Below are 22,881 nucleotides of genomic sequence, written 5' to 3' on the forward strand. Positions count from 1 at the left end.
CTACACACATTTTTGCAGGGGAAAGCATGAGTGACACAAATGCATGTCATTCATATTGTTATAAACATGCAATATTGTATTCCAGAACATTTCCAACTACACAAAATACATGTAGATCTCTCTCTCTACAGGAACCCCCATCAGGACAATGCCTTGCTGAACACTGAATTACCTTTTTATTATGTGAAAAAAGATGTCATAAAATTTTGTCAGGGATTTCACCCCCTCCTCCTCTTTCAAAGGCTGAAATTTATTTAGAGTTAAATCAGGCTAGCCAAATCTGCTGTGTAGTCCATACAACTAAAGGAAGGTTACCAATATTCACTTGAGTAATTCAAAACTCTTCGATTTTAACATCGTGGAAGCTGGAAGGAAATCTTTAGTAAATGGATGGGCAGTGATGTAGAAATGAAGGCCTAACAGCCACATACAATTTAAAAGATTGGCCAACTCTCATAATTTATGACACTTTATTGTAAGTGTTTGAACAAGGTGAGTGGGAGATGACACACTTCAATCACTTTCACCTATCATAGGCTATCGGCGTATTTCACATCATCTTTCAACTTGTGGAGATGGTTGCCTTTGTTCTACCCTGCAGAGTAGAAGAGAAAATGCAAGTTTAGCACATTAAGAATGTTAAGGCTAAGGAGTATCCCAGCTTCGCCAACTAGTTATTGAAGTACACTGCTCTGCTAGCACTTCCTCTCTCCCCAAATCTTCTAAACACCTCACCAAACATGCAGCTGAGACTGCTTTGGGACAGTACGTAAGCAAGTTCACCTAGGATTCAGGACTTCCTTTCCTACGCACAGAGCTGGCACCCTCCTACTAGAGGAAGAAAACAGAAGCACATACACTCACCCCAAATCTACGTTCTGTTGTGTGTTGGGCGGAAAGGTGCAAAATGAGCACACAAGCAGCTTGGCTGAGTCCCTATTTTAGAAAAGAGAAAATGAGCAGAGCTGCTGTTTGCCACTCCGGTGCTGGGCAACGGCAGCAGCAAACTGCAATGTCTAGTGCAGCAGGAGAGGCAAATTAAGAGACGTGGCCTTGTAGCACTGTGTGTTCTTCCACTAAACATTTGCACTACATTTGACACGCGTATCTGAAGACGGGAGAAGTCAACAATTATAAATGTTCCCTGCCAAAGTTCATGGTTGAATAGGAGTGAGAATGTGATGCTGACAAAAGCCTGGGTGCCCAACAGGGCAAGAAGATATGGAACCATGATCCTACATTCATTAGCATGCAGACCTAGCACAGATTGAGAATAAGGCAAGACAGAATTCTATGTATTTATCAAGATATGTCAAATTCAAGACTAATGGGACATTATGCAGGAAAAACCCAACGAAGAAACAGTACTAATAAGCCATTTAGGTTACCTGAAAACCAATTATTTGGTAGGGACATCAGGTACTCAACTTCCAGAGGAAATTATTTTCTTGTCTGAAATTCAGTAATTAATAATATTACCAAAAGAAAATCTGCAGTTCCAACAGGTGTGCAAAGGTGGTCAGAATTCAGGTTGACTTTATGCATTGGATTTGCCCAAATCCAATTACAGGCAGTGATCATTTTAGGCACATCCAACTGACGCACAAGTCCTTTTGGACCTGGAAAAAGGAGGGCTGGGGCTTATACACACTCCACCGACGTGTGCTTTGACCCATAACGCAACCCCTGTGGAAACGGGGAGTTACCTGTAGACTAATGAACATGAAATTCAGTTTTTATTTTAAAAATCTACTTATCATTTAAGTTGTGGGAAATTATTACCAAAAGATGTAATCTAGTAGAAACCATTTCACTATGTGCAAGGCTAAATCCCAGATAAAATCTTGCTTCAGCAAGCAGTTCATCAGAGAAGCTACTACACTTCAGCCACCTTTAAGCAATCTGGATAACACTGACCTACCTTTTAGGATTCTTTTGTTACTAAAATAACATGAAACATTTTCTAAAAGTGCATCAGTGCTAAAAGTCACCAGTTATAGCTACCCTATACATCAGTCAGATGAGAATTTAAATTTTAATTGTGCGCTGCTCACATTTCATATTATGGAAGTACAATGATTAAGTACAGGCACTCACCTTGTTTTTGCATAATTCCTTCTTATCACAGAAGCTGGATTTTCAAAGCCAAGAATACAGTCATGGGCACATCAATGTTTTATATTGTACTAGAGTCTTACCAAGCCACAGGTTTTCCAGCAGGCAAGAAATCCACATCTGGTCAAGCAGAAGTTTCTTCAACAATCTGCAAGTCAAAGAGATTTTTCTTACCTTGTTCAGGAAAGAGTAGCTCTTTTAATTCGTTAAAAGTGTTAGAGACAAACCTTACCTATTCTCATTCCCCTTCCTTTCAGGTCTAAATGCTAGACCTATGACTGGGTGAACTCAAGTAGCTATGACTCAAGGAGGTTCCAACTGGTGAAGAACTCTTGCTAGACTTTCTTCGATATTTCAGCAGTGATAGGCAGTTTTAACTAGCTTTTGGAAAGCTGCTCACTATCAGCATAGTATTTTATGCTTTCACTTTTCTGGAAGTTGAAGCTGGTGCTGTCGCTGCCTTGTCATTCTTTAAATATGCTGACTGGTCCACATACACAATAGGCTGCTGGAAGTCCTGTCTGAGTCTCCTTTGATCCACACTTTGGCTAAGAGGTACATCCTAAAGTCTTTAGAGCTGGTTAATTGCTGTCCTCTGCTTACACTTCTCCACATCAGAGAACTAGGTCTAAGTCACTGGCACCAGCAACTGGCAACTTACAGATTGCATGATTAAGAATAGCAGAACAGATTAACACACTATAAAAATGGTTCCCCCTCCCCCCACTGTGTGCCATCAAGGTCCCACCCTCTCCCGCAAGAACAGAAAAACTCATCCTCTAGGTTCTGCCCCTACAATCAACAGTAGGCCTGAAAGGGGTGGTTTACATCTACTCTACTCTTCCAAGAAGAAATCTGCATATGCGGCTTAGTAATGGGAGGATTCCATTTCACAATACCAAAATGATGCCCTTCTACACGTTTTGCCTATTGGATTATAGAACACTTGTTTCCTGTTGGCCAACTACCCAATTCCCACCTTAATATATGCTATTATGATATTACAGTGGTACCTCTAGTTACAAACTTAATTCGTTCCGAGGTCCATTCTTAACCTTAAAGTGTTCTTAACTAGAAGCATGATTTCGCTAATGGGGCCTCTTGCTGCCACTGTGCCGCCGGCACACGATTTACGTTCTCATCCTGGGGCAAAGTTCTCAACTCGAGGTAACTCTTCCAGGTTAGCAGAGTTTGTAACCTGAAGTGCTTGTAACTCGAGGTACCACTGTATAGCACTTCGGGGCTGTATCGGTGCTTGACCCTTGTTTAAGCACACTTGTACTTTTTGAGATTAAACCATAGAATTCTATACAACCACCACCACCACTGTATGCCTTGTACAAACCCAACATAAACATTTGGTTGAACCTACAACAATTTTAGAACAAAATTTTATAGTGTCTGATATCCATTCCTATACTGGAATTGTTTACCTGATACTGTTCATTGGCCTAGAGAAGTAGTAACAGAAGAAAATATCCAGCATCATACTGGCAAGTGTCTGAGTTTCTTCTACTCACTGTGCCCTACTCTTCTGGATGTGTACTGACAGAAAGCACTGCTCTGGCAATAGTTAAAAGAGAAGTCTGATGAGGTTGAGAAGGATAGCCTGGGAACATGGCTGTACACAAATTTGGATAAGTGAAGGAGTAGACCACACACCCTTGCTTATGAATTTTATCAAGTTTTGACCACACGATTCTGATGCATAAAAGTATGGATTTATAGCCCGCAATACTCCTGGTAGTGACAAATATGTATCATGTTCAGCCCAGATATTTCCTGCTGCTAGATTGTGAACCATTTGGTTTTCACACCACCTTCAAGGCCTACAATCAAGGCATTAGAAAGTGTGTGAAATGTGTTGGGTTTGTTCATAGGTCAGAATATTTATACCCAATTGCAAGGAACTTGAAGGGATTGTGCCTGTGCTGTAAGTTTGTTTCAGATAAGAGAGCATGCAGAAATACACAAAGTAGGAAGTATTGACCATTACAAAAGAATCCATGTTTTGAGGGAAGAAATATATACAAATGAAGTTATACAATTAAGCTAAGTAACAGACCCAGGTCATTGGTTTCAAAGTTTTAATTCAAAAGAGTGTGCGCACACACACTTAAATCTGTTTGAGGTTGGGGGTGGGGTGTTAAGCCTCAACAGTAATAAACCTGTTCTGCCAATGCTTAATGTAGTTCCTGTATATACCAATGAAATGGGAGGCAAACTGAATAAAGCTTTAAAATATCTCTTTCAATGCTTATTTACTTATAAGTCTTAGGCTAAGAAACAAAGGCTACAAATTAAGATATGCACAAGCCAGAAGTATCTGGAATTTTCATTTGAAAGTAAAGCTTTTTATCATTCACAAGCACTAGTTTAAATGACTCACTCCTAGTTATACAGCTAAACAAGCTTTAATGCAAACATCTCTTCTCTCCCTTTGCATGTGCAACTCATTTCGTTCGGTTACATATGCAGAAACTAAGGTTCTTAAACGATTCAGCATTTCTATAGTTTAAATTAATACAGATTATAATGCACTGATTTTTTTCCTAGCAAGAATATACCCTAAAACTACATTTCTTTATTTAAAGAAGTTTCAGTAAGAAAAAACTGAACTACACAAATATTGGAAAAAATTAAAAGTTCCTTAATTATTTTTAATTCCTGGTACCACTACCACCACTACCACAAATTTACAGGGCAATATACCTGATTTATGAAGAAAAGACAAAGCTACAAACAACAAATTAAAAAAAAAGTCAGGAATGTACATCTAAACACTACATTGCATTAAATCAATAGCTGCACTCTTTGCAAACTGTGGCTATGACAGTCCTTAAGAAGGGTTTCCTGTTTAAGCTGCAGTAACTTTTTCTGACTATGGTTCATCGCTCCTTCTGTGGCAGATTTTACAGTTCCTCTAATGCATTTGGGACGACTGTCTCAAAGTAACCTGCAGCTTTCCTGACAACTCCTCGCTCTCTCCTAAGAACTGTGTAGCCTGTTGAATACAGGATAAGAAAAGGATTACTCTCAGTGAAACGTTGTATAGTCTTCATATACAACAAGTATTTGTAGCATACCTACCATTATTCTGCTACAATTTTTAGAATCTTCTTCCACCATAGCCACCACCACCTCCTCCTCCTGATCCATAGCCACCTAAAAATGGGAACACGGACTGTTGAAATAAATATTCTTTAGGAGCGTAACAGACACATATGTACTTTAGTAAGTTGTACTTACCACCATAGGGACTGCCTGAGCTTCTGCCACTGAAACTGCTACCTCCTTTCATGGGTCCATAGCTTGAGGCCTGTTGTCCACTATAATTGCCAAAGTCATTATAGTTTCCACTTCCACCATAGTTGCCTGAGAATAATAAAATGTAAGGTTTGTGTTTATCAGATCAAGAATTATTTGAGAAGTACATTTCAAGTGCACCACAATTCATTCACATTAACTCACCTACCAAGCACAAAATACACTTTAGTATACAACACGTGTTTCATAACTCCAGATTTACTGTATGCACATAATGGGATTTCAGCTAACTGGACATAATCATGGCTAGGCTGAGTAACTGCAATTGTTCCCAAGAACATTCAAAATACACATGCAGAAATTTATTTCCTGTTCAGTTCTAGCCAACCTTTGTTATATTGGAGAAATAAAAAATGCTCACTCCTTTGCTAAATCATTAAGGGTTCCTGTTCTTTTAATTAACCGCATTAATAACTCTAGATACTTAAAATTCTGCTGTGTTAACTTAACCAAGTTCAAAGTTTCTTGAGAGAAGTATGAACAAGATTATTATTCTTTTTCAAAAAATGATTATTGGACAGTAGTCTAGTCCCAGAAAATGAGACTAGTATTCCAATCCACACTGAAAGGCATTCACTAGCACAGATCCAAAGTTCCCCAGATCTGAGCACTGAACAGATGGATTGGACTCTTTCCTCTGCACTCCAATGCCAGCACAAAATGCAGAGGCAGAAAGAAAACAACAACAGTAAATGATTCACAAGAAGTTTCAGGTAAAGAGGGAAAGTTTGTAGATTACATTAACATAAAGATTCTTAAATAAATTCTGGGCAATGGAACTAGCTGGCTAGAAAGTTGTAGTTGTTCCCTTATTAGGTTTTAAGGCCTAATGAATGTTTGTATGAAGCAATGGTGGGGAACCTCATACCTGGGCACAAAATACAGTCCTTCAGGCCTCTCTATCCAGCCCTTGGGACTCAGCCCAGGTCACACTGCTCACTAGCCCTCCTTTCTACCTTTCTTGAGGGTTCTGCCTGGCTGGAATGTGTCAATGAGCTCTTTGCCCCTGGCTGGGGGATAGAGAAGGGCATGTGCAGAAAACTACAGGGGAACTTTCCTTTGCACACTTTTGCCTTGGGCTCTGTCCACCACTGACATGTAGCCACTGGAAGGTTGCTCAGGTGGGAAAGCAAGCCCTCTTTCTATAGATCCCCTGCTCTGGAGTCTTGTTACCAGTGCAACTCTATAGTTTAAGGAAGACATCCTATAAACCGGGCCTGGGGGGGCGGGGAACCATGAAGCTTTCCCATATATCTTTCATACCACTGTGATTTCAAGGGTTAAGAACTTGGAAGTAGTTTTCATTTTCGGCTGAAGTTTACACTGCACAACATTTTAAAAACAGTGACAAGCTAAAGGCCTCAAGCTTGTTATCAAACATGAGCAGAACAGATGGATCAACACAATGTACTTCAGGATTCTTACCACCGAAGCTCCCCCCTTCATTGTAACCATCATAGCCTCCACCTCCTCCGCCATATCCACCACCTGGGGTTCCATAGGTTGGGCTGCCACCATAACCTCCTCTGCCGCCATACCCAGGACTACCTCCATAGTTCCCACCTTGAGAAAGATCAATAAAAGGGACCGGAATGTGAATGTTTTGTTATGAAACGACATGATCTAAACACAAAAGTAACTGGGAACTGTAAAGCAGTATCCAAAAAATCACCAATACTGCATGGAGACCAACTACTACGAAGGGCATATTACGACTTGGTAATAACTACCAATCAAGTCAACCCAATGGAGAAGTCCAAATAAAATCAATGACCTAGCCACGACTGTCTAAGGATTTGTAGCCACAATTTGCTGTTTACAATCAATGGAAACCATTTCATGTCCATAGATGAAGACTGGTTGCCACTGAGCATGATTCATCACTTCATTACTGGAAACTGCCAAGTATTCCAAGTGTGAGGACCAGAGGCTCTATCTGTCATGGGTCATTCAAGCAGCTTGAGGATTACCCATATTTTGGCTATTTATCCTGCTCTGAGAAGGCTTTGTGCATACCCTACTATATTTTGGCTGCAGTCAATAACGCAATTCCAAAGTCTCTTAATAGGTTACATACATTTCACAAATCTAAAAAGAATCTGATCCAGTGGAAGCTCTTACTAATAGAAAGAGCGAGCGGAAGGGGGAAGTGTTTGCCAATTTCACCAGTAGCCCTCTGTGCCACCTCTATGCAACTTTTATTGGAGATTCCCCAGCTACCTGGAGCACTTTAGGGGACTTCCTTCCCTGCTCCCAGGGGTGGGGGCACTCCCATGAACAGAATTTTGTTCACAGGAACTTAGGATTCATGACACTGGATTAGATCCAGACTGGGGCACAATCAACTGTCCTTCCAGATGACAGGGCTTTGTGGAATGACAGGGAAAATGCACCTGCAGCCCTGCCACTCTTTGTGGCCAAGGTGGAAGGTGGGGTGGGGAGACATTCCAGGCTGGAAAGGCAATTGGGCCTGACAGCATCACATGACAGCAGTGAGACCAGTTTGGGATCAGTGGATCCAGGCTTCTCTCAGTCCTATTGCCTTTATTGGAATGCTGCATTCCAAGACCTACCACTGGCTAATTAAATGATGTATCTGAAGAAGTGTGCATGCACATGAAAGCTTATATTCAGAACAAACTTAGTTGGTCTCTAAGGTGCTACTGGACAATTTTTTTATTTATTTCGACTGTCTCAGACCAACACGGCTACCTACCTGAATCTAAATGATGGACAGCCTGCCATCAGCTGCCCTGGACAAGTTTGGTGATCACCCAGTCTGATGTAAGGGTGTTTTTTATAGTCCCATGGGATAAGTTAAACCCAATTTCTTGTAATACCTAGATTGTCCACAAGTTGTCAGCTTCCCTTTCACATTTCTCACATTAAGATACACCAGGCAGACTGACACCCCTCCCCCACAAGTATAATTGAACTGGTATTAGCAATGTTATTCTTACCATCACCAAAGCCATTGTATCCATCACCACTCCCGTAACTTCCTCTGCTGCCACCACCACCACCACTTCCGCCACCGTAACCACCTAAAATCAGAACAAAAAGTGTAAGATACAGTGATGCACTGTAATTCAGGGTAGTATTTTTGGAAGGGGGTGGAGAAGCAAGAACAGATGTTTACCTCTGCCACCAAAACTTCCTCCTCTGCCATAACTGCCACCACTGCCTCCAAAGTTCCCGCGGCCCATGAAGTTGCCTGAACTGCTTCCACGACCTAAAGAATAAAGAGAGTGAATTATTAAAATGCTTGTAGGCAATTATCGCCACAGGCTGTGCTATTATGTAACAAACTCACTTCTCTGTGCAGTTGCCGTCTGCATTTCTTGCTTGGAGAGAGCTTTCTTCACTTCACAGTTATGTCCATTTATAGTGTGGTATTTCTGAACTAAAAGAAGTTTTGAAATGATCCTTATTATAAAAATGCACACAACTGAATAAGCACTTATGCCATATTATTGAGAAGATATTTTCACAGGAGCAGCAGTATTATTTAGTTTTATTTCCTCCTTATAATCAGGAAACTCTAAAAATACCATAAAACAAAAGACATAGCACAAAGAGCCAAAGAAAGGAAGTAAGGAAAACAGTGGGCAATGAAGTTTGTTTCTTAGATCTCTGTGGGCAGAATATATCATCAAATGGATGCTCAGCATCCCTCTCATCTCACCTCCTCATAAGGAAGGAACATCTCTGGAGCCTAGAAATTATTTGGGGGGAGTGGGAGAAGGAAAAATTCAAGGGGAAAAGAGCTCCTCAGAGAACAAATGACTCATGGAATCCAAGCAGTGCTTGAATGACGGGAAAACAGTAGGAAAGACCATAATGAAATAAAAAAGCTTCCCCTTTCCGATTTTAGCCGAGCATGTCCCCCATAGACCTCCATTGTGTGGTACCTGATGGTCATTTGCGTTGGACTCTTCCCACTCAACCCAGGTGCGCTCATTTTCCTGCTGGATTTCCAAGAATGTGCTTGCTTTGGACCCAAGGTTCTTTAGGATGCTAGCATTGTCCAGGCTATATTTTAAAGCAGTTAGCAAGTCTGTTGTACCTGGCTCTTAAGTATACTCAATTAGTGTGAAGGATGTTTGAAACCTGGGGGTGTAGCATGAAATTCTTACTTGCAGGAGAGAGAGCATGTGACCAAACCAAGTGGGAGGGGGGAGGAATAGGGACAGGTAGACAGCCAGCTAGATCCTTACAAGGGTCCCAGCAAGGGAACTGGATTGATTGAGTAAAACAACAACAAACAGTACAGGCTGGAAACAGGACTGTCTTTCTCACCTAGGCACGTAACTACAAAGACATGTTAGAAAGATTCAGGCAGGGGAGGGGGACTGAAGAAAGGTTGGGGGCAAATCATGCTCCTCATGGTCTAAAATTGTAGGAAAGCCACCACACAAAAAAGTTCAGGAGAGAAAAGCATCCGCCCCCCCAGCACTATATTGAACTTTAAAAGGGTAATCTTTTAAAATATATTCAATTTAGTAAGAAAGCAAATAGGAAGTCTAGTTCTTACAGTAATTTTTTTGTTCACTAGGAGAAAGTTCCATGCATCAGTAGCTTGGAAGAAATATAAAAATGCTGCACAAATGGAAAGCATTACATACCAACAATTTTGTCGACTGTATCATGATCATCAAACGTTACAAAGGCAAACCCTCTTTTCTTTCCACTTTGTCTGTCTTCCATTACTTCTATGGTTTCAATTTTGCCGTATTTTTCAAAGTAATCTCTTAAATTATAGTCTTCTGTGTCTTCTTTAATTCCTCCCACAAATATTTTTTTCACTGTTAAATGAGCACCAGGTTTCACAGAATCCTACAAAGTAACAAGTTACATTTAGTATCTCAGCCTTACAATACTTACAATTGTCTTACAAAAAGATCTGCAAATGATTAAAAATTCCTACAATAAAGGTGTGACAAATTCAGTATATATACTTAAATATTCACTTACTTCTCTAGAAACTGCTCTCTTTGGTTCCACCACACGCCCATCAACCTTATGTGGTCGGGCTGCCATAGCAGCATCTACTTCTTCCACACAAGAATAGGTCACAAAGCCAAAGCCTCGGGAACGTTTCGTCTGTGGGTCTCTCATCACCTTCAAGAAAGTTGAGGCATATAACAATAATTTAGGCACTGACTTTTGTGAATGCTGCAAACCTGTGCATACTTACCGAGGAGTAAGCCCCACTGGAAACAGTGAGACTTTCTTCCAAGTATGCACACATAACATTGTTAACAGTAAACTGAATGTTATGATCACTTACCACACAATCTGTAAGTGTGCCCCATTTTTCAAAATGTTCTCTTAAACTATCATCTGTAGTTTCAAAGCTCAGGCCACCAATAAACAGTTTTCTCAACTGTTCGGGTTCTTTAGGATCGTAGCCCTGAAAGAAGGTAAGTTTCAATATGCTGTACGAGCTTTGTGTTATTGCAGCGAAGTCCACCCACACAATTCACAGTAACTTACTGTCTTTATCACACTTCACTACAATTAGGTACTATTATACTGCTTTGCTGTATTTTTTAATGAAAAGTGAGGTCTGTAAATATTTAAATAAATAATAAACTCAATTGGCTCATTGTTCCTCTCTCGGTACACTTACTTCTACATAAACAAGTTTAAAGGGTGCAAATCCAGGATTTTGTTACATAGTGTATAAACAGTTCTTACAGCCTCATTCAGTGCATGTTTACTCAGTAAAGTAGCCATCCAATGCATCCTAGGCAAGTTTATGGAAAAGGAATCCCATTATGTTCAACAGTGCTTACTCTCAAGTCTATCTTAAGTACAACCCTCTACACATTTACATGAAATTAAGTCCCATTAGATTCAATGGGATTTTGGAGCAGACATGCAAAGGTCTGTGCTGTTAGTGTGCTAGAGGCAGCTAGGATGTCTTTGGTCTGTGCATATAAAGAAATGTTGACTATTTCAAGTTAAGTTAAAAGCAGTAACAAACAAAAAACCTTTAATGCCATGTTGTGAACTTCAAAAGATAGACAGCTCTAGCAAAAGTTGGCTAATCACTAAACACATCAACTAATGGTACTTATAATTTTCTACTTACCAAGCCTAACATCTCAACCCCCAGATTTATTTGTTTTTTGCAGGAAGAACTAAACTTTAGGCTACACAACACGAGAGAGCAGCATCCAGTCCTACTTAACTTTGTAAAGTTCAGAATAATCTGCACACAACGGATTAAGAATGTTGCTGCATTTTTTAAATAGCCAACTGCATTGCTTATGGCTCAGAAACACACCATTGCACTACAAAACAAAGGTGTCCTCTGTGCATGGCATAACTGAAAAAGTTTCAGGAGACACAGGATTTGTCCCCATATAGATGAATCCTAATGGAATACCCATCATTCCAAAGAGTAGATGAAGTATTTCAATTTTAAGAAACATAAGGAACAAGATGTTCTTACCCATTTTATGATATCACTTTCTCGTTTACACTTCATGTACCAAGGCAGGGACCACCAATGTGGTACTCATGGAGCCTAGGGTGCCTTCCAGTATTTCCAACGGCACCCGCAAAAGGTCTCAAGAAACATCCTCTAAAAAATCCACAATGCCTGAGAGACTCTTTGTTCTTTCTGCTCAGTTCCTCTTTACACTGGCTCAGTCTCTCCTACATTGAACACCCCCCTCCACTGCCATCACACATTTCATTAGATGCCAAGGCTGGACACTCACCCCTCCCCTCCCTTTCAAACAAGAGTTTCTCTCCATGACTGAGCACAGCAGAGACTGATGAGGGGCATGCCTGCCCCATTCTGTGGTCATCTTTTTCCTGCTCTTTCAGATGTGGCAACCATTTTGTGTTATGCTGCAAACTCCATTGTATCAGTTTTGCTATGTCGCGCCCCCATGGGAACCGTTTTGTGACGAGCACCCAAGGAACTTCGCATTAAGGTTGCATAAATAATGTGTTGAGAGCTATTATTTATAAAATTATGTCCCTGCTGGGGGAAGGCCATAGATCCAACAGTTCCATACCCTTCCCAGTTCCTCTACACACACACCCAAACCAGGGAGGTGACTGACAGCTCTGGAACTGGTGTAATGAATTTTATGGGGCATGAAAATAAAACCTCAGGGAAGGATGAAGAAGCACAAGAATGCTGCTCTGCCCTCACGTCTCCCCTGCTCATACAATTCCAGCAGGGCACTGGTAATGGTGGTTCATTTGCCTATGGTTCCTCTTTTAAGCTGCAACCTCAGGTGCCTTAGTTTGCAGGTAGAAATTACATGTTTTATTACAGGTGATGTATATGAGAGACTAAATGAAAGCCTAATGTTAAAGTCTTCAAACGGAGGAGCTATAATTCCAAGGAACAGAAAAGTATAAATGTTTCCTTTTCTTTTTTATATACTACACTCTCACTTCACAATTTGTTTACTTTCTCCCTCAGAAGCAGGTTAGATGCTGCAGGAACTCCCCAATATCAACCATTGTATTTTTAACCATTGCTCCTTGAAAGTAGTACATTTCTCTGAATTAAGCTACTGATTCTTCTGGGGAGACTCCAAACAAAGTAACAGATTTCCCTAAATTATATTTTATTTTGTCCCTACACAAGAGGCTTAATAGCCACATGTTTTCAGAGAAACAAATACAATGTTCTGCAACAGCCTTCTTAACAGACGCCCACAGCATTCCTTATTATTAGTGGAGAAATGTATGCCTAGCTAACACAGTTGAGCAGAAAAACATAGCTCACATCGCCAATTCTACAAGACTTTAATCTTTCCCATCATGGTTTTTATGGCAACTATTCTGGAATACTAGGGGGCTTCTAGGTAAAACCTGAATTATGGAAGCTGGTTGCCAAATGGACATGGTATAAATTGGTCCAAACCGGAAGACAGAAGGTCACAAATTTTGGTTGTCTTTGGTGGCCAAGCTGAAGCTTTGTGGTCATCCAGTCTCTCCTTTCCCGTGAAACATGCATGTTTACCAGGAAGCAAGTCCCAATGTTTTCAGTGGGGCTTAAATTGTGCAGGACTACAGCCTTTGTCTCTGATCTTCTGCTGGACCTCCAGATGCAAGATGACAAAATGGCCACCCTCAACCTCCTTATTTGGGTGGGGTCTTGAGGCTCTTTGCAGCTCTTGATTTCTACTACTGAAGTGTCCTATCCCAACATTTCTCTTCAGAGCTGCTTTGACAGCAAGCATCCAAGGTGTTCCTTACATCTAAGTCACCCACAGCCAAACATTCATGCTTGGAGTTGGGAGAGCAAGGTTGGGATCTCCCTTCTTCTTATGTTCAGAACTCTTATGGGGATGATACCCACCCCAGATCCAAGCTAGAGAGCAAGGAACGGGCTCCACATCTCCCTTGCCAAAAGGTGAGGGCAGCTAAAAAAAACCTAAACTTCTGGTAAGTTCCCATAAAGCAGGACCTTTGTCATGGTGGACTCATTGCAAAATGGCAGCTAGCTCTCCCTTGTTCCTCCTGCCTTCCACAAACAGGATGTCTTTAGATCTTATGCATTCCATTCATCTGTGGGCAGTTGGTGGATGGTGCTGCCTCACAGTAAGATCTTGTGGTTTTTTGGAACTCCACAATTATACAACACAAAACCAAAACCATAACCCATTACAAGCCACCATTCAGAGTTTGTAAGAAGTCATGGGGGGCATTGGAGCAGGGAAATATATGGATTCTCAAAAACAGCTTTATTGCTAAAGAGCTCTAAAATATTGCCCACTACAACTGGTTCAGAAATTGATCATCCCCACTCCTGGCAGCATCTGGCCTTGTTATCAGTCATACAGTAAACCTATGTTAGGTCTGACACACCTTAAGATTGCAGACATGACCTTCTATGACGTAATGCTCCTCTGCTTTGAAGACTATTGAACACCTTACCCCCAACACACTAGTTTTCTATACTGAGTATCTTTTTATGAAGACGTATCCAACAATGGATGCAGTCCGAAATTTCTAGATCCTAATCAACAGGCAATACTCAGTCCTTGCTCATTTCTGTATATTGTATTTCTGGAGAACCATTAAAAGCTTGGTAAAATGCCTGTTCATAGAATTTGATCACTTTTATACCATTACAGACACAGCACTGCTGGTTTTCCAGTTCAAGACTTCATAGTAACACTCTCAATATGCATAAGTATTAAGTTAGAAGCTATTATAGAAATCACCAACTAGTGTGGCGAATGAAAAGCATAATACATGCGTAAGAGCCAAGCAGAAGAATGCAATGTAGCATCTGAGCAAACACAGTGTTACCAAAGCAGCAGAAAGCAAGAATTCTCTGTTTACCCATGTAACAGAACTAGGAAAAAATAAAGTATTCCACCTGTGAAGATCTTCTTCCCCTCCTCTTGTAATCTTCAGCCTCTCTCTCATCTTTACACGCCATTTTTGGAGAGCGTTCTGACTCAGTTGCTCCTTTTAACCTAGATAACAAGTAGCACGAGTAATTTACCCGTTCCTAAAAGTTTTTACTTTCTTACTCTCATACAAATGGCTTATTTTAGTGAAGCAAGCATATGGGAGCCACTTTAAAGGGATGGTACTGTATGAGAGAATGAAACAATGTCTTTAATCTCAAGCCATTTATCCTGAAATATGGAACTCATCTGTTTGCACCCTGAATTGCAAAGCAGTAGCTAGCAAAAAAGGGGAACAAATGCCTGAATAGGTCAGCCAGGCATATAACCTGACAGTATCACTGGAAATATATTACTATTTTAAAATGCGACAGTATCTTTATTTATTGTGGAAGCCAATTCAATAGCAAGCCAATCAGACACTGTTCAGATGTGTGTAAACATGCTTTAGAGTACCCGAGATTAGTTTAAAGGCAGGTCTCTGTGCTTCAACCCCTATAGTCCACTGACTGAAGGAAGGCCTGGTGGAGGAGCGGGAAGTAATAAAGAGCCCAGTCTCCCTTTAACAGCCAGCCAGCGCCCTTTCTCTCACCCCTATGCCAGCGATTCCGCTCTTCCACCTCTCCCCCTCAATGTGTTGTTCGAGTCCACCAAACCTGACTCTCCATGCAAGGCTTACGTCACAGCTACTCTGCCTTCAAATCTGGCGCCTCTCGTTCCTGCGAGACATCCGGGTCCTTGAAGCAGAGGCGGCCTTTCTTACTAGGCCAGCGGCTTAAAGAAAGAGGTGGGAGAGACTGATGTCCTTGTTTCCCTGCTTACAGCTGGGGTATCACTGAACCAGCAGTTCTGATCCTCGATACAGATTCAGATATCTATCTCACAGCAGTGGCCATGTCGTTGCCTAGATGCGCCATTTCCTGCTTACCACGGAGAAGCAATAATTAAAAAATCCCTCAGCAGGATAAAGGTGCCCATAACAACTCAACAGAGAAGCCCCCAGTTTTGGGCACTAGAATGTGCATTGCCTTACAAAGTGCCATCAAACAGAGGCACTGCTTATCTTTCTAGCCTCATGTCCTATTTCCTGTGAAACAGTACATTTAAATAAATAGCCCTGCCAATGCAATTCTCCCCATAATTCAGGTTGGAGAGGGGCTGGCTGGGAGAACGATTTAGGACAACCCTCCAGTGTTTCACTCCTCATAATTGCAGGCTGCATTGTTTTCAGCAACCCTGCAGTGTGGTCTGGTGGTGTTGCAAAACAGGGTGGGTACGGGTGGTGCATACAGCCCAGGTTGGACAGAAGAAGTGGCTTACAACAACCCTGCAATGTAGTTCATTGCGATTATGTTACTATTGCAAGTTGTAGGGCTGTGCTATTAGGTCAAATCTAGCAATTATGTCCTGAAGATTCTTACTCCATTTATTTGTATGCAGAAGGGGTGTAGTTTTGGTCAAAAATATCAGCCACCACCTGTTATGTTGAGCAGGGACATTTAACCTTCAAAATTTTGCTTTTTTGTAGGGGGCAGCTGTTGCCAAACCAGAGTTACATTAAAATAATGGAAGAAAGAAATGGCCAATTAAAGCAAGAAATTCAAGAGGCCTTCTCTGAATCCTTTTATAACTCAAGACAGACAGTAGCTTCTACTGAAGGGGTTCAACACCTCACACTTGGGGTCCCTTCTAACTCTACAATTCTATGACCCAGGTCCCTAACACTCAGCTTAGATAAGCAAAGCTATAGAGAGAATGCAAACCCTGAAACAGTGCAAAAAAGCAAGCCCCAATACACCCTGCATAGCTGGTTTCAGCAAGAAGGCCAAAGAGAACATTAGTATCATGAACAGCATATAGTTCTTGTTACAGGTACAATACAAAGCCCTTTTCCTGCTACAGGTAAACAGGATTAGGCAAGACTGCCTAATCAAGACTGCCTACCTTCAAGTGCAGGCATCCCCAACCTGCAGCCCTCCAGATATTTTGGCCTACAACTCCCATGATCCCTATCTAACAGGACCAGTGGTCAGGGATGATGGGAACTGTAGTCCAAAACATCTGGAGGGCCGAAGGTTGGGGGTGCCTGATCAAGTGTTTCTGAAGCTTAATAGGATAACAGATAAAATCTGTGTCAGCTAGAAATTTTAAAAAACAAAAACCAGAATGCAATGTAGAGCACAACATTGTTATAGTTTTTTTGAAGCAACATGTGTTTGACATTTCAAGTCTACATGTGCACAGGTTTTAATCATGGATAGTTGTCTCCAGACTTGCAAAATATTATCTGGCATGTCATCATACAAAAATGCTTGCTATACTTTAGTTCAGCATTGGTTTGAGGAGGACTTTCATTGAAGCAACACAATCAGGTTCAGTTTTAATTAAATCTAATTTAAGATTTCAAGGTCTGGAAAGTCTTCTCACATCCAATCTTAAAAAGATATTTTATTCACATCCTTATGTTGATTTTTTGGTTACAGAATGGATATAATAAAAATTAAATTGGAACCTTATGGAGCTTTCTTGCAAGTAATTCTATCAAACAGCATAGGATAGAATGAATTTATAAAGGGGGGGGACTCATCTACAAAACTGTAATCACTCAATGGGGCGTTGAATCCATTACTTTCGTTCAGAATTCAGCTGCCAGGCTTTTGATCATACTGCCAGAGAAAGATAATTAGCTAGATAATGTTATTAAAGAGGCATTCAAAGGCCTGGTTGTTTGCATGAACCAGAAAACTCCAGTCACTGGCTTTAGTGACAGCCACCAAAATACCCAGCAAGACAGACAGAATTAGGAACAGCTACAATTCAAAATCAACGTCAAACCACCAGTTATTCAGAACTATTGGCGGGTGGGGGAGAGAAGTGTTTTCACCTCAAGCACCATTGGGCCACGTGGACAAGTGCAAGATATCCCATAACATTATTAGAACTGAAAGCACCCGAAGATTTATGGGAGGCAGTTAGTCTTAGTTGTTCTGCTGCTGTGTAGGAGGAACTGGGTGCTTTTATTTGTTAACTATTTTATTTTCATTTTAAAAAAACCCCACACAGGTTATGCAGGTAAAAGATATAGCAAATTCTAATACTTTTTTTGGGGGGGGGGGTTGTCCTCAGCCAGGTTCTCAGGATGTGTTTCGTCACCGCGCTCGTCAGTGGGATTTTACTCGAAAGGTTATACTGCTTTTAAACTTTAAAAAGGCGAAAGCTGCACAAGTGGCTCGGGAAGTCGAATGAGAACCGGCGAGACCATCGAGTGATAGGCACTTGGATCAAGTCACGGGTTGTAATTTGCATATATATATATATATATATATATTCAAGCCTACTACAAAGTTGAGGGAAGGATCTTGGTTTGGGTTCAACTTAGGAAAGGGCCTCCTGCGGCTGCTCTCGCTCAAACTCGAGCCTCTTTCTCCACAGGGTTACAATGGCGCCCAACAGAAGCCTCTCCCGCCCAACTGCCGCCGCCGCCGCCCTCTCGCGCCATTTCGGATAATTAGCTGTTTGCAGCTGGATAAAGCAAGAACCGAGGTGGTGGGGAGAAGGCCAGGAGCCGAGCCAGCCAATCACTCTCCCTCCCGCGAGCCCCTCATGCGCCGCGCCACGCGCCCGCTCCCTCTGCAACCCCCACCCACCCATTCTCACGCCCGCTCCGCAACCGCCGTTGCAGGACCCTCTCCCTGCCTGCCTGCCCTTCCCGCGCGGCGGCGGCGCCGCCGACAAACGTTACCTCCATTTTGTGACTGGATTTAGCCTCCTTCAGCCTCAATATGGAGCCGAGAGGAAGAGGGTGGGCGGGGCGGGTCAGAGGAAAAGCGGGGCACGTGAGAGGAAGGCGGGCTCGCGGGGGCGGGAGGGAGAACAGCAAATAAACGGGCGTTTAGCGGGAGCGGGGAGGGGAGGCGGGCGCGCGTGCACGAGCGCGGAGCGTTTAATGAGGGCGCTCGAGACTTGGGCGGGGGGGGGGGTGTTTCGTGCTCGTGCCTGGCCACGAGTGAGGGCCGATTCCGGGTTGTGGGTGGGAGGTAAGGTCTATGATCACCACCACCCACCTTCCCTTTGCCTCAGCCCAGTCCTCCCCAACGGCGCCGCCGCGGCCAAGACAAAGAGCGCGCTGGCACGCGGGACGGGATCGCGAGTGGGAAAGGGAGGGCTGACGTGTGTGGCGGGGGAGGGGGGATGACAGCTGACGTGGCTGCGAGGCAAAGCGCGCGTAGGCAGGCAGGGGTGCGCGCGCGCACCCGCATAGCCTTGCCTCTTTACCTCAGGGACGCAGGAGCCTCGCGGTGGGGGCGCCAGTTGTTGTTGAACTCGCCCGTTCCCGCCAGATTTGGCCCAGCGGCCAGGGATGATGGGAGTTGTAGTCTGAAGCGGGGACGGGGACGCTGCATTAATGCCACCCACTTCGAATATATAACTGATCTGTAGAAAGGTCTGAAAATAGAGGCGATGGATGCGCTTTTGTAACACAGAAAACCCACACACCTTTATTAATACAGTTTAAAGAGAGGAGGAAGGTTGCTCAACCGAGTCGGAGCTGCCGCTTCGTGCGTCCCCGATGGCTCCCCACAAATAACATCATAATATAATGGTTGTAGTTGTTTAGTCGTGTCCGACTCTTCGTGACCCCATGGGCCAGAGCACGCCAGGCACTCCTGCCTTCCACTGCCTCCCGCAGTTTGGTCAAACTCATGTTAGTAGCTTCGAGAACAGTATAATACAAAATAAGCGCAGCTGAGCAAGAGGCCGCCGCTGCTTCCATTCCCCCCCCCCCCCCGCGCTGCTCTGGGCTGCGTTGGAGAACCAGCCATGGCGCCTCCCAGAGTACCAATTCGAAGCAGCGGCAGCTGTTTACTTGCAAGTGTTTTGCAGCCGCTAATTCGCCTGTTTTCGTGGGCACGCGAGCAGCAGCAGCTGCTTTGTTGCGCCGCTTTTGCCCCGGAGTTGTCTTGAGGAGAGGGCAGGCGGTTGCAGCGCGGAGGAGGGTCTCCCACCACCCAAGAGATGCTACCATCTCCTTGGGGTGCTTCAGCTGGCCGGGGGGGGGGGCCCTCCTGAGTCGTTGGGCCTGGCCGGTTCCTCTGCAATGCTGTCTGGACTAGAAACCTGTAAACTTTATACCCAAAAAACCCACAATTTCGACGTGTACAAAATCAAGGGGCGTAGCTGTGGGTGTGGAGCTGCCTCCCCTAAATCAATACAAATGAGGTTCTGTCTCCCCTTAACAATAGCCTGCTCCCCACAAACAAAAATCCTGGCTATGCCCATGTACAAAATTACATGGCGTTAAAATGTATCATCCAATTCATATTCTCTCAAAATAGATAATTTTTCCCCAATCTCCATGCATAATACTTTGTAGCTTTGATCTAATTCTCGTAAGGGTTGTTAGCGTGGAGAGGTAGGAACACAAACACTTCAAATCCCATAGCTAAACAAGCATGGTTGTCCCAAAGGTCTTGTGACACCCAGGGCTGTCTTAAGCATATGCAGTGCTGGGGTGCAAAGATCCACCTGGTTCGCCCCCGTCCTGGTTGTCCAGTCCCAGGCATGCAGGAGGGCGAAGCTGGCCGGCCGCCTCAGCATCTCACTGGCTTGGTCGCCCTCGATCTCGTGACGCAGAGCCACCCGCAGCAGGAGAGCCCAACTGACAGGTGGGCTCTTCCCCAGACTCAACTCTCGGGCCCCGGACTCTCGGCCTGGCGCCCCTGAGAGCCCGGCGCCCGGGTGCCCCGCACCCCTACTGCCTATGGGTAAGACGGCCCTGGTGACACCTTGTGAGTGGAACCTCCATCTAAATCTGCATTGGCTTTCATGCACAGTAACAATTCCATTTGAATTCTCATTTGTACTGACGTGGCAAAAATGGCAAAAGCAAAAAAAGGGCTCAAATGTGTTTCATCTAGTCCAATTCAACATATTTTTATGTGGTGAATCACCCTGTGATCTTCAGATAAAGGACAGTATGCAAATATGATAATTAATTTAAAAAAATGATTTGGGTGGAGCTTCCTTCTTTGTAAAGCTCTGTGCTTCGGGGGTTACCATGTCTGGGATTTGGTCAGACAACATGTTCTGGATGGTATTGCACTTACTGAAGAGCAAGGGTGTGAATTGGGAGTTCAATCTAGAGCGATCATTGTCACTTGAAGCTAAGGCGACCTCAGCAGCTGCTTAGGTTGGTCCATCAGCTACAGCTTTCTCTGGGCAGGAGTAGTCTGACTACAGTTATCCACACCCTGATAACCTCCAGAATGGACTTTTATAATACATTTTCTATGGATATTCCAATGCTTGAAGGCTCTCCAGAATTTGCAACTAATGCAGAATGCGGTGGCAAGAATATTGATACGAGTAGCGGGGTTGTTGTGTATAGAACACCCATTCTCAGACAGAAGCAACTGGTTGCCAGCTATCCTCTGGGTCTAACTGAAGGACTTAAGTTGATATCTAAAGCCCTGAATGGGCTGGATCCCAAATATCTGAGAAAACACTTTCTCCTATATCCACCTGCCCACATACAGTACTAAAATCAGTGGAAGAGACTTTCCTAGTGATTCTTGTATTAAAGGACCTGTCGAGTGCAGCGACCTGTGGAAGGTCTTTTTCAGTGCTGGTTTCGCATCTTTGGAATTACCTTCCCACAACTCTGTTCTTTCATATGCCTGTTGAAATCCCACCTTTTCCACCAGGCTTTTAGTGGCTAATAGGTTAAGCCATTTTAACGGTGTTTTTAAGTTATGCTTTAAGTTATGTAACTTGTGAGAATGATGTTAATGCTTTTGTTTATTATGTAGTTGTTTTTTTCTTGTTTGTAAATATAGTGAAGGGCAGTATGTAAATATCTTAAAAAGGAAACTAATAAATGATGGTTGCATGTGCAGCAATTGCATTGCAGTAATTTCACACATGACATGTGTGCCTGCAAAAAACCTGATGTGGTTGCTTGTAATTCTTCAATAATATGCAAGATTAGCAAATATAAATGAGATTGCTTCTCTTTTCTCATAACTGTGTTTTAATTTTCAGATATATGTAAGTGAAGGCAAGGAGACAAGACATTAAATTCCAAATATTTGAGCTGTCAAAACATAACCAGAACATCAGTATGCAGGATGGTGTGTTTATTTTGTTTTCTGTTTTGTTTGTTTTGCTGTTGTGATTTGGTTCAACCCATCCTGTGCACTCAGTTACAGACGGAAGAAATTTTAGGACCATAAAATATCCATCTCTGTTTGGCCAGAGGAAGCAGAGAATGGAAGGAGTTGAGATGTTTCCATATTTTATTTAAGGATAACTAATTCAGTTTGTTGCTCTTTCTGATAATGACTTCTAATTCTACAGTCACTCTTTCCCTTTGAGGTCCCTTTGTTTGATGAATAAATCTGCAATGTGAATGTAAGGTATCCTGTGATTATTAATTTGAGAATTTTAATGAGACATAGCTGCATTATTTGATGCATATTTAATTTTTAAATTATTTGCTCTGAAGATCAAAACTAGAGAGATGTGAATGTGTCCTTTCTGGCTTGCTTCTTAGAACCCCTGATGAGCAAGGTAGAAAAAAAATAGATCATTTTCCTTCCATGACTGCAATGCAGATCTGATTGTGGGAGTGGTTGCTAGCAAACACCATGGGGTCTGTGTTCAGCCAATAACAGCCAACTCTCGCAGGCTGAATTTAAATATATGTTGTTGGTCTGAGTTGCCATTTTCTGGCTTCTAAACAGAACAAATATCACTTTTTCTATTAGCCCCAGCAATTTCTTAAGCACACTGGCAGGCATTCATCGAACAACCAGCAATGATTATTTGTAAACAGAGCTAATTCTTTGGTCAAATTATACAATTGCAAGCTATATAGCCCCTTTAAACCGGCGTACTATGATTTATGCCAGTCCAGTAGGACTAGACAGGCAGCTTTCGAGTTCTGCCATGGTGATGGCTGGCTTTCACTGAGCAGGAAAGCGGAGGAGAAGAAAATGACAGAAACACAAAACAAGAGAGCGTAGCAGCCCTAACAGCTGCTTCC

At 42.7% G+C, this 22,881-nt stretch overlaps 1 protein-coding gene and 1 long non-coding RNA gene across 23 annotated transcripts; one reads left to right on the plus strand and one right to left on the minus strand.

The window, feature by feature from the left end:
• Window positions 1–453: 453 nt before the first annotated feature.
• Window positions 454–19,067, minus strand: HNRNPA3 (heterogeneous nuclear ribonucleoprotein A3). 22 transcript variants are annotated; one of them, XM_083712663.1, is made up of 16 exons: window positions 18,580–18,979; window positions 14,804–14,903; window positions 10,733–10,855; window positions 10,417–10,563; window positions 10,068–10,278; window positions 8,756–8,845; window positions 8,582–8,674; window positions 8,403–8,486; window positions 6,868–7,017; window positions 5,365–5,490; window positions 5,206–5,280; window positions 2,348–5,119; window positions 2,199–2,263; window positions 1,389–1,452; window positions 865–936; window positions 454–595 (listed from the first exon to the last, which is right to left on the minus strand). In XM_083712663.1, the coding sequence occupies exons 2-11, from the start codon at window positions 14,864–14,866 to the stop codon at window positions 5,225–5,227; spliced, it is 1,143 nt and encodes a 380-aa protein (XP_083568789.1). In that variant the 5' UTR covers window positions 14,867–14,903; window positions 18,580–18,979; the 3' UTR covers window positions 454–595; window positions 865–936; window positions 1,389–1,452; window positions 2,199–2,263; window positions 2,348–5,119; window positions 5,206–5,224. The 22 variants fall into 22 exon arrangements, with proteins under 22 accessions (XP_083568789.1, XP_083568777.1, XP_083568778.1 ...); XM_083712651.1 differs by having other exon boundaries at window positions 2,199–5,119; window positions 6,868–7,005; window positions 18,580–19,067; XM_083712652.1 differs by having other exon boundaries at window positions 2,098–5,119; window positions 6,868–7,005; window positions 18,580–19,067.
• Window positions 19,068–19,159: 92 nt separating this feature from the next.
• On the plus strand, window positions 19,160–22,246 carry LOC310833772. The gene is made up of 2 exons (XR_014558918.1): window positions 19,160–19,281; window positions 21,879–22,246. It is a non-coding gene; the product is annotated as an uncharacterized lncRNA (long non-coding RNA).
• The last annotated feature ends 635 nt before the right edge of the window (window positions 22,247–22,881 follow it).

Source organism: Podarcis gaigeae (genome assembly GCF_964106915.1).
Source record: "Podarcis gaigeae genome assembly, chromosome: 1".
NCBI classification, from domain to species: domain Eukaryota; kingdom Metazoa; phylum Chordata; class Lepidosauria; order Squamata; family Lacertidae; genus Podarcis; species Podarcis gaigeae.

What these genes read in the sequence shown, in the direction of transcription:
- HNRNPA3 (XM_083712666.1), bottom strand. Translation starts at nt 14,866, where the DNA reads ATGGCGTGTAAAGATGAGAGAGAGGCTGAAGATTACAAGAGGAGGGGA. An exon ending in TACAGTCGACAAAATTGTTG is followed by an intron (nt 8,846 to 10,067) that starts GTATGTAATGCT and finishes AACTTCTTTTAG; the next exon opens with TTCAGAAATACCACACTATA. An exon ending in GACGGCAACTGCACAGAGAA is followed by an intron (nt 8,675 to 8,755) that starts GTGAGTTTGTTA and finishes TTTATTCTTTAG; the next exon opens with GTCGTGGAAGCAGTTCAGGC.